We start from the raw sequence: 15,686 nt of genomic DNA, 5'->3' as shown, positions 1-15,686 counted from the left end.
TTCCACAAAGGTGTTAACAATCATCAAGATCTTTCCTGTTAAACCTGAGACGAGTCTTTATGTTCTTTTTGCTCAGCAGTGGTTTTTGTCTTGGAACTCTGCCATGCAGGCCATTTTTTGCCCAGTCTCTTTCTTATGGTGGGGTCATGAACACTGACTTTAACTGAGGCAAATGAGGCATGCAATTCTTTGGATGTTGTTGTGGGGTCTTTTGTGACATCTTGGAGAAGTCGTCGCTGCGCTCTTGGGGTAATTTTGGTCGGCCGGCCGCTCCTGGGAAGGTTCACCACTGATCCATGTTTTGGCCATTTCTGGATAACGGCTCTCACTGTGGTTTGCTTTAGTCCCAAAGCTTTAGAAATGGCTTTATAACCTTTTCCAAACCGATAGATCTCAATTACTTTCTTTTTCATTTGTTCCTGAATTTCTCTGGATCTCAGCATGATGTGTAGATTTGAGGATCTTTTGGTCCACATCACTTTGTCTGTCAGGTCTTATTTAAGAGATTTATTGATTGTGAACAGGTGGGGCAGTAATCAGGCCTGGGTGTGGCTAGAGAAATTGAACTGATAAACCGCAGTTATGTTTTAACAGGGGGGCAAACACTTTTTCACACAGGGCCATGTGGGTTTGGATTTTGTTTTCCCTTAATAATAAAAACCTTCATTTAAAAACTGCATGTTGTGTATATTTGTGTTATCTTTGACTAATATTTAAATTTGTTTGATGATCTGAAATATTGAAGTGTGACAAATGTGCAAAAAAAAAAAATCAGGAAGGGGGCAAACACTTTTTCACACCACTGTATGTATTGATCATTTGTATTTCATTTGTAGTTTTGTTGAAGAATGTTCTGGGAAGTTTTCCTATTACTGGTCAGAATGACACCACTGAAGTGCACTTGTGTAGCACACTGACGCTGGTCAATGCTCTTCCTAACAAACCAACAATGGCACCATGTAATCCTGCCCACTTTGCCAATTGTGGTGCCCAACATAGAATGATGAATGAATGAGCCAGCAGAAATGTGGAGGTTTAACCCAACAGATTGGTGAACATCTAAGCTGACAGAATAGAGAATATCTGACCCAACAGAATGATGAATTTCAGGTGGAACATAACGATGAAAATCTGAGCTAGGCACAATTGTGAACATCTGAGGCGACAGAATGGTGAAAGTCTGAGGCGACAGAATGGTGAAAGTCTGAGGCGACAGAATGGTGAAAGTCTGAGGCGACAGAATGGTGAAAGTCTGAGGCGACAGAATGGTGAAAGTCTGAGGCGACAGAATGGTGAAAGTCTGAGGTGACAGAATGGTGAACGTCTGAGCCGACAGAATGTGAACGTCTGAGCTGACAGAATGTGAACGTCTGAGCCGACAGAATGTGAACGTCTAAGGCAATAGAATGGTGAAAGTCTGAGGCAATAGAATGGTGAAAGTCTGAGGCAATAGAATGGTGAACGTCTGAGGTGACAGAATGGTGAAAGTCTGAGGCAATAGAGTGGTGAACGTCTGAGGTGACAGAATGGTGAACGTCTGAGCCGACAGAATGTGAACGTCTGAGCCGACAGAATGTGAACGTCTGAGCCGACAGAATGTGAACGTCTAAGGCAATAGAATGGTGAAAGTCTGAGGCAATAGAATGGTGAAAGTCTGAGGCAATAGAATGGTGAACGTCTGAGGTGACAGAATGGTGAAAGTCTGAGGCAATAGAGTGGTGAACGTCTGAGGTGACAGAATGGTGAAAGTCTGAGGCAATAGAATGGTGAACGTCTGAGCCGACAGAACGGTTTACATTACTTTAAACCAGATGAAGTTTCTAAATGGAATAGATGCAGAAAGTGAGACAGAAAGTAAAACAGACTTTAATTACCTCTTCAACTTTTTGCTCCTTATGAAGCTTCGTCAGATCAATCATTAGACTAGAAAAAAAAAAAAAAAGCTTATTAATGAAAAAAACACCAAACATCAAACTGTTAAAAAAAAAAACCTAGCGAGGACACAGTACCTGCCCAGGAAGTCATCTTTGTCTGGGTCTTCATCAAACAGCTCAATCTCTAGATGCTGTCCAGAATATTCATACACTGTCGCCTGGAGTTACACACACCACATGGTCACTTGACTTTAAACACACACCACCACAAGACATTTGCTACAAATAAATACTAAGTCAAAAATACTTTTGCTTTATTTTCAATTATTTAACACAATTAATTTTTTTTCCAAAAAATTCGCAAAGCAAAAACAAACGTAAACAAACTGAGTTTGCATCAAAAACAAACAATAATGTGCTGTTAAGTAATTATGTCAGCCGTTGTAAATATATAGAAACAAACAAACAAATAAATAAATAATACCTTTAACGTTGAATTCAAAAATATTTTGTTTGTTTCTGTTTTTTAGCAGAATTCTTTTGACTTAATTGTTTACATAAAATGTATAATTATATTCCTGATAATACTAAGTCACTGTCCCATTCTTAAGTACACACACTCACCTCAAACACTTCATTCCACTTGGGGTTTAAACACTCTTTAATGGTTTTGCTCTGAAAAATCTGATTAGCAACCTGGACAACTCCGTATGGGTCTGATTTGCCTTTGATCAGACCACCGAACAACTTGTCTTTCCCCTCGAGATCTTGTGCTTCAAGGAAGTGGATCCTTAATACTCCCTGTAAACACACGCACACACACACACACACACACACACACACACACACACACACACACACACACACACACACACACACACACAGAAAAAAGTAACAGAGCATTAATACACCCTGGAGACATGGAAACATCTTCAAGATTAATGAACTATGTGTTTGTGTGTGTGTGTGTGTGTGTGTGTGTGTGTGTGTGTGTGTGTGTGTGTGTGTGTGTGTGTGTGTGTTGACCTTAGGCATTGGAAACCGCAGCTGCTCCAGCTCTATGTCACCCACTAGTGGCACCGTGATCCTGTTTGGCAGCACCAGGTAGCTTGAGATAACATCCTGGATCAGGCTGTCTGAGAATCCACTGCCAACATAAAAACACAAAGGCACATTATGGCCTCATTTTGACCCTTTTGGCCACTTCACTAATTTTAGATCTTATGGCTGCTTACAAGACTTTGACCCTTTTGGCTGCTTGCATGATTTTGACCCTTATGACCCCTAACCTGCTTTTGTCCCTTATGGCTGCTCATCAGATTAAGGTGCTTTTGTTTACTCACTTGAATTTGACCCTTATGGCCCCTCACTTATCATCACATTTTGATCCTTTTGGGCTCACTTAATTTTGACCCTCTTTGTTTCCCATGTTTCCATATTTACTTAATATTTCCAGTTTCTCTTACGGTAACACTAACAATTCTTCCTGAAAATAACAAAAGTTTATTGCAACCATTATTTGGATACAGTTTAGCAAGTAATGTACTGGCTTACAGACTACATTTAGACTAAAGTTGTCACTGGGTCTCATTAAGTTTTAGAAAATTTGTGTGTCCCTTTTTTCACAAATAATGATTTGTTGATTAATGCGTTAATGTTGAATGGTGTTATGAATGAAGGAAGGGGCACAAAGCCAAATATAATTCAAATATACTAATATAATGAGGTAAAAATTTGAGTAGTGAGTCATATCAAGCTCTCTCTCTCACACACACACACACACACACACACACACACACACACACACACACACACACATACATGCATTTTCAAAAGGCTGAAATGGCTGGGTGCCGTGGGAAAGCGTGTGACAAGCTTAATTTATGACCAGGAGAATGGAATAAGAGAGAAAGAGCTGGAGTGTAAAAAGGTGTAAACACTCATATAAATCTCTCAATAATGAAGTACAAAGGTGTTACAGACACACACACACACACACACACACACACACACACACACACACACACACACACACACACACACACTCACAGAGTAGTCTCTAAAGAAACTTGATTCCACACATGAGTTGGCATGGCTATATATATATACATATATGTGTGTGTGTGTGTGTGTGTGTGTGTGTGTGTCCGTCCTCCACAGTTGTCTAAAAGCATCAGCTCACACACTGGACTGTCCATCACTCGTCTTCTCCGCTCAGATCTCTGTGACGTCTCAACACCAGCTGCTCCTGATCTCTGACTACGTCACTTTACAGAGTCTCTCACGAATGTGTCCTGTATTTATACCCTACGTTTAGTATTCAACCTGTAATGTGTATGGTTTAGGCAGAGTAGGTGAAGGGAAGATTTTTTTTTACTACAATTACAATTTCAATTCTAATTATGGACCAATGAGAATTTTACACGCTATATTTTGCGTTTGTTTATTAGGGATTTCTATCTCTAAGAACAGTTGAATTTATACACTGGCCACCAAGCACAAAATAAAATGTATGAAAACACCATTAGAGTAGTATAATTATGGTTTACTTCTGCTAAAAACCTGCTGAAATGATGTTAGTGACATGTCGTCAGCGTATGAGGTCTGAAAGCAGCGTTAACAATAAAAATTAAATCGGGCCTAACAGTCCTGAGGCACACCTTCAGTGACAGGAATCTGTTACTGTGTTGGAATTTTACACACAGTATCCTGAGAATGAACAATAAATAAATAAATAAATAAATAAATAAATAAATAAATAAATAAATAAATAAAAGTCCTGTCTGCTGCTTGAAAGAAAAATGTCTGAAAATTTAAATAATGGACTTTCAGATTTAACACACATATATACACAAAATGTAGCAGAAAATAACTAGAGATATTTCCGAGACATATTTTGAGTTCCATCCAACGACTTTGTTCCGCATTCACAGGAAATGCAGTTCCTCTTAAAAATGCTGTCGGAAATATAAGGCACACACATAAGTGACTTTTGTTTGTCCAGCAAGTGAGAAAATAAAAGTCCCAGCTAACAAAACAACTATATCTTATTAAGTGTGTTATCATTACAGATTAAATCTCATTTTAGGAGGGTAAACGTTGGCATACGTCTTAGATAGCTAAACAAGCTTGTTCATGACATTGTTAATAATCCTCACTCGACATGAAATGAAATGAAATGAAACTTGCAATATTTACAGTGATGTAACACTAAGAGGACTAATGCTAGTACTATTGCTAATAATAATATTATTAATAATAACAGAGCTAGCTAGTGAACTATACTGTCGGTATGTTTTTACCCCTTTTTCATTTATAATTACCTTTCTCATGTTCTGATCTCTACAACTGAATTTAATGACAGATATATTCCTCCGACTGGATGTTACGGATAACCACATGATCTCCTACAGCTGGTCTGAGGTCAGTTCCTGTCACTCGATTGTCGCACTTCAACTGAACCATGACTGACTTACTTCCAGGTTTACTCTGTTTTATACTCGATGGAGGTTTTTAAAGTGCTTTCGAATCCTTATCAAGATCACACACACACACACACACACACACACAAAGGACCTTGTATGTCTTCTTTGTTCAATTTCAATTCTTTCATTTACAAATATCTCCATCAGTGGGAAAAGAACAGCCTGTGTCTGCATGCATAAACCTCCCCTGAAACCTGAGTGGAAATGGAAGCAGTAAAAGTGTTGAGACTTTGTGCTTCTGGATAATTAAAAACTGCAATGATCGTCTAAAATGTCTGCACCAGAGAATTTATAGCTTTTATAAATTACAAGGACTGGAGGTGCTGTAATATATACAGTATATGTCAGTCAATGACTCACATAGCATATCTGTGTGTGTGTGTGTGTGTGTGTGTGTGTGTGTGTTTTGTCAGCACTCTCAGGCCTAAGTCTTAAAGCGGGTTAGCAGTGTGTTTGTGCTTACGGAGACTTTAAAATATTTTATTGTCCCCACAATTAGTAGAGCGATGTGTTGTGTCATATGGTCTTACGGATGGTATAAGAAGAACAATGTGGATGAAACATCTCTCACACACATGCACACACACATGCACACACATGAAGAAAAATATACCAATATATAATTATTTAAAAGTGTGTAAAGCTTGTTATATTGATTAAACGTATATTGACTGTTCTCATGAGTGTCACTGATTGGCTGCATAAATCTACAGTTTGCGGTAGAAAGAAATCAGCCTCAGGCATTTATAATATATGAACTCCTGTGTCCATGTTTCTGACTGAACGTCTTTATCATCTCTCACTCCATACTGGTTTTAATATGATGCACACAGATGTTTGTATGTTCAGAGTAAATGTTGATATCAAACCCATTTCTGCTCTCTGAGAAGCTCCGAGTGTTTGTTCATCTAAAAAGCAGCTCAGATTTCTCTTCAACACTAAAATTCAATGTAAGATGATCAACAGAGGGAAAAACACACGTCTAAAACACACTGAAAGAACAACATGACTCATTTTAGATCAGACTCACAGACACAACCTCATTCGGTTCTTCACTGAGTGAAAACGTCTATCTCCATTCCTCTATTAAAAAAAAAAATTACTAAATCTAAATCGATCTGTTAGCATGCTGCTGCCATTACACCATGTTCAATATCTCCCTCAGGGAACCATTACTTTTACAACATCACACAACAGCTGCTCACGGTTAACACACTTGACTGAGTACATGGATAACAACAACTACACACTTAAACAGAGCTGTCTGAGTCTCGCTGGCTAGTGTTGAAGATTATTATTATTATTATTATTATTATTATTATTATTATTATTATTATTTATTAATTCATTTATTTTTTACTGGATGATCCTTGGGTTAATAAATATTATTATAATTTATAATGGTTATAATAAATTCACTTTTATTTTTTTAATTAATTAATTAAAATATTTATTCAATTCATTTTATTTAGAATTAAACATTCATGTATATTATTGCATGAAAACATATTTTTTGTTCTAATATATTTATATGCACATACACAAACATTAGCTACATTACATTTACACTATATGTTATAGTGTATTTTACGCCGCTGTCAAAATTCTGGATTCTGATTGGTCGTAAGGTCAGAATGAGATGCTGACTTTTACGTTGCTATAATGCGGTTTCAATAGTAACAACAAATGTGTTAGACTTTATCGCTGCTTCAACATAACTGAGAACAGGAACTAACTCGTTTCATGGTTCATTTCCGCTACATAAAACGGATATAAAAACCCCTTTAGTAAAGAAATTATTGTAATTATCGGTATAAATTGAGTTGTTTATTGTTTGGCTAATTCTTGAAAAGCTTGTATGTATTGTCAGTATGTAATCTAAGAGGACTTCATGTGTTTTCTGTGATCCGATAGCTACCCGATGGTAAAAAGACCAGGTCTAAATGCCTTCCGAAACGGTTTGGAGACGGATATAAATCCGATGGTACAAACCCCTTCAGGAGGTGGTCTGGGACGCGTTTCAGATGAAATTGGACAGGTGTAAATGCATGTGGTTGTTCAAGCCACATACGTCAGCGCTAAACTCCTCCCAAACGGACGGACGTCACTGGCAGGTGACTCACGAGTCGTGCATCGCGCCAGAAACAAATATGTTCTCACACCAGCGCTGGCTCCGATCTTTCACCCAGGCGTCTCGTTTGGTCTTAAAATGCACTGCTGCCGCCAGCAAAAATGTAAATGGAACAGTTTTAACAAATCGGATAGCTATCGGATCAGAGACAACACATGAAGTGACCGGGTGTAAAAAGGCCCTAAATGTTTGTAAGTGGAGCTTAATGTCAGCTGATGTTTAGATGGTGAGACTTCCATAACAAAGATCAGAAAAAACGTTTGCTTCATTCCTTTCATATATGTCATGAAATCTTCTAGAATAAGTGTGAAAATTTCCACATCCTCAGTTCATCTAGTGCTGAATTGAGCTCTTTGGTTAAAAACACAATAAACCCAGAAAATGTACTTTCTTCACCTTTTTGTGACTTGCTCTAAATGAAGTCTGTTCCATCTGTCCATGAAGTAACTCCCCGGAGGAATGTGGGGGAAAAGGCACTAAAAAGTAATCAGAGCTCTAACTTGACAGAAATAACTATTTAAATCCTGAAACTGTAAGAACCTTCATTTTATGCTGAGTCATACCAACAATTAGCGTTGGAAGATAACATATTAATGTGATGCTAATCAGCAGGAAACCCACGCGCACAGGATTCATCATTCAGTCAACAGCTCTCGCTTCATAAAGAGCCGTACTGCTAATTCCTGAGGTGAATCCAGAGGGAACAAAAACCAAAATGTTAGCATTTGGCTAGTCAGAGTCCTTACAACAACGTCAATAACACACTCTTCACCCTCCTGCCGTATGGAAAAAGGTACCGAAGCATTCGAGCTCTCACGACCAGACTGTGTAATAGTTTCTTCCCACAAGCCATCAGACTTCTCAATAACTGAACTGTACTGTACTGAGCACAACATACACACACATCATCTGTATGGACTGCACAGACCCTCACAAAACACACACTGACACATCAAACTTTTTACATGCTGTTTTGCACAATTTTCTGCCGTTTTGCACATATTGTACAATATCTCAGCCATTACGCACATACTATACAATACTTCAGCCATTTGCTGTTTTATGCACAATTCTATATATTATCCCAAGGACCTGCTGCTAAGAAACTGTGTTCATTCTAATGTTTCTGCACGAAATATTGTTTGAACATTCAGTATTTACATACAGTATATACACTGGTCGGTCTGCGCTGTCTCTGTTACTGTTTATTGTCTTTCGTGTATTGTATTTTTTGTACTTTTTGTATTGTCTTTTAACTTTGTGTCTGCACTGCCTTTTGTCCTGCACTGTCTTTTGTCCTGCACTGTTTTTTGTCCTGCACTGTCTTGTCTGTCTTGTCCTGCACTGTTTGCACCAGGTTGCACAGTTGCACTTTATGTGGCTAAGACTACTTACTAAGTCCTAGCCCTGTCTTTGTTTTATGTAGCACCATGGAGAACTGTTGTCTCATTTTGCTATATATGGTTGAAATGACAATAAAAGCTTCTTGACTTGATTTTTACCATGCGTCCATTATTTTTGGTATCAAACATAATGCTATCTTTAACCTAAATCTAGCAGTTGTGATGTGAAATGTATATTTTAGATCTTGCTAAGTGCAAACCAGACATCTGGCTAAGAAGCTTACAGGCTATGCTAGGTTCTATAGCTTGAAAAGCTGTAAATTGTGGTTCAAGTTGTAGTATCTACCAGCTCCAGTTGGACTCTATGATACCAAGAGGAGATCTGAACTCCATGTGACCTTTACACCAATACAACATTTGTTTGACTGTATATTTGTAATCACACCCTCCAGTGTCACCCATATGAGGATGAGGTTCCCCTTTGAGTCTGGTTCCTCTCAAGGTTTCTTCCTTTACCAATTTAAGGGAGTTTTTCCTTGTCACTGCTGCCTGAGTGACCTCAGACTTGCTCATTGGGGATTAATACATATGCATAAATACATACACACTGAACTATATACTGTATATCTTGAATTTTTACTATATTAATTCTCTATATTTCTCTTTATGTTTACCTTCTGCTCTATGTTTATGTTCTGTAAAGCTGCTTTGAGACAATGTCTATTGTAAAAAGTGCTATACAAATAAACTTGAATTGAATTGAATAGTTTTAAGTCAGATATTAGCTACACTTGCTAATTTGTCTCATAAAGACTGTAAACAATCTGATTAGTTTCATCAAATTAAAACTAGCTGTATGGCTAATTAATCATAGCTAGAAATTAAAATACTAATGCAGCTCGCTATTTTACATTATCTACGAAGTCTTAAACTTAGAATTTAGCTAGCTAGCCAAATGATCCATGTTACAATTATTAAAATAGCTAGCTATCTTCCTAACTAATGTTATCTAGAACGTTACAGGTTTATTAAAGCTAAGTATCTAGCAAGTTCCAAATGAATAATCTAGCTAGCTAAAGACCTCACAAATGCTATTAAGCAAGGCACATGTGACTAGTCTTGCTAGCCTTCTGATTAGTTAACTAGAATTAATTAGAAAGTTAATAATAATAATAATAATAATAATAATAATAATAATAATAATAAGAAGAAGAAGAAGAAGAAGAAGAACAATAATAATAATGGAGTTACCAGTAGGCCTATAGCTAATTATACTGTACACAGATAGAGGTTAAAAACACAGCTAGTTAATTAAAAGTAGCTTGCAAGTCTCAAATGAATGAAGTCTCTCGCTGCAGCACGCTAGTTAGCAAAAACAGCTGTTACATGCAGCTACATAGCTGTGCTGGAGTAAGACTTACTTAAGTCCAGGAATGTCCAGGATGTTGGTGAGTCCGGCCCAGCCCACATCCAGGAGCTGAAACAGGACACGCTTTATTAAGAGGTGAAGGAGAAAAGCTTAACATGCAGAAAGTTAGAGCTGCAGAGTCTGTGTGTGTGTGTGTGTGTGTGTGTGTGTGTGTGTGTGTGTGTGTGTGTGTGTGTGTGTGTGTGATGAAGAGACAAAATGTGTGATTTACATATAACGACGTGTTAGAGATGCAGTTTAAATGCTGATTCAATAAAACACACACACACACACACACACACACACACACACACACACACACACACACACACACACACACACACACACACACACACACACATATATGGGGATCAATATAGTGCAACAGCCTACAAGGTTGTGCTGCTGCTGCGGAAACCAGACTGCAACATTTTACACACACACACACACACACACACACACACACACACACACACACACACACACACACACACACACACAGAGAGATTTCCACATCTATCTCACTTTACATGTTTATGTCTTATTCTCACACAGTCCATCTTCTTATACGATCTGTTCATTGGTTTTCTATCTATTATTCATTTGCATCTCATTTGCATATGCAAATTTGTTTGGTTTTTCTCCCAATCAAATAACAACCAAATAAACCAATAAAGCAAGACAGCGGTCTCATATGGAGTCTTGTCGTCCAGAACATTTCTCTCTCTCGTGCACGTTCTCTTTTACATCCTCACCCTCACTATCTGTCACTCTCTCATGCTCTCTCACATCCTTGCCAACACTGTTTATCTCTGTCTCTCTCTTTCTCTCTCTCTCTCTTTCTCTCACTCTGACACACACACACACTCACACACACACACACACACACACACACACACACACACACACACACACACACACACACACACACACTGTCACACACAAATGCACCATACACTTCCTAACATTACTGTTCAATCAGCTTCTTCTGTGAGGTGCACAAGATTGTAGGTTGAATCGAAACTTTCACCTGCTGAATCAGCATGCTCAGCTAGCTAGCTAAACAATTAGCAATCCATGGGAAACTGGTAATGAATCCATGGTGGTTGCTATGGTAACGTTACAGGCTGAGATCTTTTTTTTTTTTGGTTTTGATTGGTGAAGATCTGTAAAATCACTCTAAGCAACTCTTATAAGTAAAAACCCAAATTCCAATGAAGTTTTGTCATACATTGACTTGGAAATCCTTTTTGACTCATTCGTCTATTCATTTCCTACCGCTTATCCGAACTTCTCGGGTCACGGGGAGCCTGTGCCTATCTCAGGCGTCATCGGGCATCAAGGCAGGATACACCCTGGACGGAGTGCCAACCCATCACAGGGCACACACACACACACTCTCATTCACTCACACACTCACACACTACGTACAATTTTCCAGAGATGCCAATCAACCTACCATGCATGTCTTTGGACCGGGGGAGGAAACCGGAGTACCCGGAGGAAACCCCCGAGGCACGGGGAGAACATGCAAACTCCACACACACAAGGTGGAGACAGGAATCAAACTCCCAACTCTGGAAGTGTGAGACGAACGTGCTAACCACTAAGCCACCGTGCCCCCCTTTTTGACTCATATTTAATTAAATACACCACTTTGTGTACAAGTGCATGAGCTAATAGTCCAATAGTAAGACAGTAAACCAACTGAATGCCCGTGACCCTCGATCCCTCAGGGCATCATGTACAAGAGCAATCATGTCGCATTCTGTTTTTATTTAAGCTTTAAAGAATGACCCGACTTAGAATTATTATAATGAGCAGTACTCATTATAGTATTAGTTGTTTGTTTGTTTGTTTGTTTGTTTTTTGTCTGTTAAGGAACTGACATTTGGGATGCAGACACACAGATTAAAAAACAAAAACTCACCGGTTTCTTGAGGAAAAAGAGAGAAAAGGCACCGACCAGCGGCATTTTCCCCATCAGTGGCTCCAGCACCACTCGCATCACACCATGGAGCTACACACACACACACGCACATACACACACACACACACACACACACACACACACACACACACAAACACACAATCAAAGAATGATACAGAAATGTCTTGGGTACATCTATAATGAGCCACAGTGTGATGACCTACTGCAGCTGTGCTACTTTACCCACACACACACACACACACACACACACACACACACACACACACACACACACACACACACACCCAGAGCAGGTTCCGAAACTAATTTTATCTCACACACAGTTGACGTCAAGTTGAAAATCAACACCAAGGTTTGAAGTAACAGAGCTGACACACACACACACACACACACACACACACACAAACAGTATGACACACAAACCGTCATCATCACCACATGGGAAATTAAAACCCCACATATTAATCTAATTTTTTTCTTTCTGGAGCTCAGAACTGAAATAAAAAGGTCCCTGGGAGGAAGGTTTGTTTCCGTTTGTATAAAGGAGTTGTTTTGTGAGAGGAATGAGATTAATAAAGAAAAAGGTTTTTTAATTTTCCACAAATGCAGCTCGGCCACTGCAGCTAACACACTATAACTCTTCCTGTTTTTATAGGGTGCCATTACTTTTGCATTAACGTTATTAGTCTTTTTTATGAATTTCACCAAATCACCTTTAGTGCTGAAGTCAAATAAAGACACAAAGACATGAAGCGAATCTTCTCACAGACGCTCCGATGCTGTGACACGGTCTGCTTCAGCCTGGAGGAATGTGGATGTCGAGAGTTGAATGACTAAACGACTCTGAATCTCTGTGAATCTGATCAGTGTATAAAAAAGAGTCATGTGAATCATTTCTGTGTGATTCGTCGGCTTCAGTCGCTGGTTATGACAAATCACCTGACTTTAAGGTGTAAAAGCTGAAAGGTACAGAATTAGAGATCAGACTGCTGCAGCATCTCAAAAACCACTACGAATGATGGGAGAGGAAAGAGAGAGATAAAGAGAGAAAGGGGGAGAGAAGATGGCGAGAGGAGAGAAGAGAGAGAGAGAGAGAGAGAGAGAGAGAGAGAGAGAGATAGAAGGAGAGACAGAAGAGAGAGAAGGAGAGAGAGAGAAGGAGAGAGAGAGAGAGATAGAATACGTAGAGAGAGAGAGAGCGAGAAGAGAAGAGAGAGAGAATGAGAGAGAGAGAGATAGAGAGAGAGAAGGAGATGAGGAGAGATCGGAGAGAGAGAGAAGAGAAGTAGAAGGTAATACAGAGAGAGAGAGATAGAGAGAGAGATAGAGAGAGATATAAGTATATACAGATATTATATAACATAATATATATATAATATTACATATTATATATATATATATATAATATATAAATAATAATATATATTATAATTATATATAAATATATATATATACATAATTATACATATATATAATATATATATATATATATATATATATATATATATAATTTCTCTCTCTTATCATATCTCTCTATCTATATATATATATTTCTGTATCTCATTCTATATCTCTCTACTATATATATCAATATAAATATATATATCTCTCTCTCTCTCTCTCTCTCTCTTATATCGTCTTTGGTCTGGTCTCTTATTGTGCCGTTTGCCTGTAGATTCTGGTCTGTCTCTCTGTCTCTCTCTCTCTCTCTCTCTCTCTCTCTCTCTCTCTCTCTCTCTCTCTCTCTCTCTCTCTCCCTGTCTATGTCTGTCTCTTATTGTGCCGTGCCTGTATGCTTGTCTGTCTCTCTGTCCATCTCTCTCTCCCTCTCTCTGTTTGACTTTCTAACCATCTGTCTGTCTGCCTCTCTGTCTCTTCTGTGTCTGTCTGCTTGTCTGTCTCTCTCTCCCTCTTTTTCCATGTCTCTCTCTCTCTCTCTCTCTCTCTCTCTCTCTCTCTCTCTCTCTCTCTCTCCCTCTCTAACTATCTGTCTGCCTCTTTCTCTCCCCCCCGTCTCTTTCTGTGCCTGTCTGCTTGCCCGTCTGTCCGTCTGTCTCCCTTTTCATCTCTTTCTCTCTCTCTCTCTCTCTCTCTCTCTCTCTCTCTCTCTCTCTCTTTCTCTTTTTTTTTTACATGTGTGTCTGTCTCGATGACTATTTCACAGCAGATCAAGCCACGTACAAGACAACATAAAAAGGAAGTGTGTTTAGTGTTAATGGTGTGGAGCTGTGTGTGTTTGTGTCAGACGAGCCAGGTGGATGTTGCCGTTTGGAGTGACTCCACCCACCTAGACTCCACCCACCTAGACTCCACCCACCACCGTGATGTTACATGGTGGACTTGTTGATGTGTGAATTGTGTTTATTTATAAGGAGATTATGTTGTAAGAGTAACAGTGTGTAAGTCTAATTTGTGTTAATTATCTGTATAATAACACAATCATCTGTAATGAACAAAGATGAATTCAGAGGATTAATGACCTGTGTGATAAACCTGATAAATGTGTGTGTGTGTGTGTGTGTGTGTGTGTGTGTGTGTGTGTGTGTGTGTGTGTGTGTGTGTGTGTCTGCATGTGTGCGTGTGTGTTTCTGTGTGTCTCTGTATGTGTGTGTCTAGCAGTGTGTGTCTGTGTGCATGTATGTGCCTCACTGTGTGTGTCTGTACGTGTGTGTGCATGTGTGTCTTACGCTCTGTGTGTGTGTGTGTGTGTGTGTGTGTGTGTGTGTGTGTCCAGTTCCTCTTACAGCACAAGGACATTCCTGTATTTGGTTTCAGCCCCTCACTATAAATACTCTCTCATACACACACACACAAACACACAGACACAGACACAGCCACACACACACACACACACACACACACACACACACACACACACACACACACACACACACACACTGTATTTAGTTTTCCTTCTTTCCAGGAACGATCCCAGTGAAATAAAGGTCTTTTCAAACCCCCCCACACCCCCCAACACACACACACACACACACACACACACACACACACACACACACACACACACACACACACACACACACCGAACACTAGTGAAAATATCATCTCTTTATCCCCAAACCTTTCCAGCCCTGAGACATTGATTTCCAGTAAATCACCTGAAGGTTAACGAGGTCATTTATTCCTCCTCTTTCTTCGTTAACCTTTCTTCATTGTTTTTCTTTAGTTTTATTCCACACTGAGCTCCAAAAGTCTCCAAAAACCTTCTCATTAAATACAGCAGTCGTCATTACAGACTTTATACCTGATCATCATCATCATCATCATCATCATCATCATCATCATCATCATCATACGTGAAAAGCAGAAAGATTTCAGAGCTTCTTCTTCTCCCTGTTTTCACTGTAAAGCCTCCACGAGTCTGAATGAAACCTGATGGCCTATTTTACCTCAAATCCATTTATTTACTGGCTATTTATAGATAAAAAAGACAAATATATACAACGAGGTCCAGAAGTCTGAGCGAATGCGGAAAA

At 39.0% G+C, this 15,686-nt stretch overlaps 1 protein-coding gene across 5 annotated transcripts in view; it reads right to left on the bottom strand.

The window, feature by feature from the left end:
- The window catches only part of esyt2b (extended synaptotagmin-like protein 2b), a 42,703-nt gene that overhangs the window by 16,508 nt on the left and 10,509 nt on the right, over positions 1 to 15,686 (bottom strand). For all 5 annotated transcript variants that reach the window (XM_047821983.1, XM_047821984.1, XM_047821985.1 and 2 more), the window contains exons 6-11: positions 12,172 to 12,261; positions 10,255 to 10,310; positions 2,901 to 3,021; positions 2,499 to 2,675; positions 2,010 to 2,092; positions 1,875 to 1,923 (exon numbers count right to left, since the gene is read on the bottom strand). In XM_047821983.1, the coding sequence (XP_047677939.1) occupies positions 1,875 to 1,923; positions 2,010 to 2,092; positions 2,499 to 2,675; positions 2,901 to 3,021; positions 10,255 to 10,310; positions 12,172 to 12,261 (576 nt within the window). The remainder of the gene's footprint in view (positions 1 to 1,874; positions 1,924 to 2,009; positions 2,093 to 2,498; positions 2,676 to 2,900; positions 3,022 to 10,254; positions 10,311 to 12,171; positions 12,262 to 15,686) is intronic.

The sequence above is a fragment of the Tachysurus fulvidraco genome, chromosome 1 (genome assembly GCF_022655615.1).
Source record: "Tachysurus fulvidraco isolate hzauxx_2018 chromosome 1, HZAU_PFXX_2.0, whole genome shotgun sequence".
Taxonomy (NCBI): Eukaryota; Metazoa; Chordata; class Actinopteri; order Siluriformes; family Bagridae; genus Tachysurus; species Tachysurus fulvidraco.
Note: the sequence above shows the minus strand (reverse complement) of the source record. Positions and strands in the feature narration are given on the sequence as shown.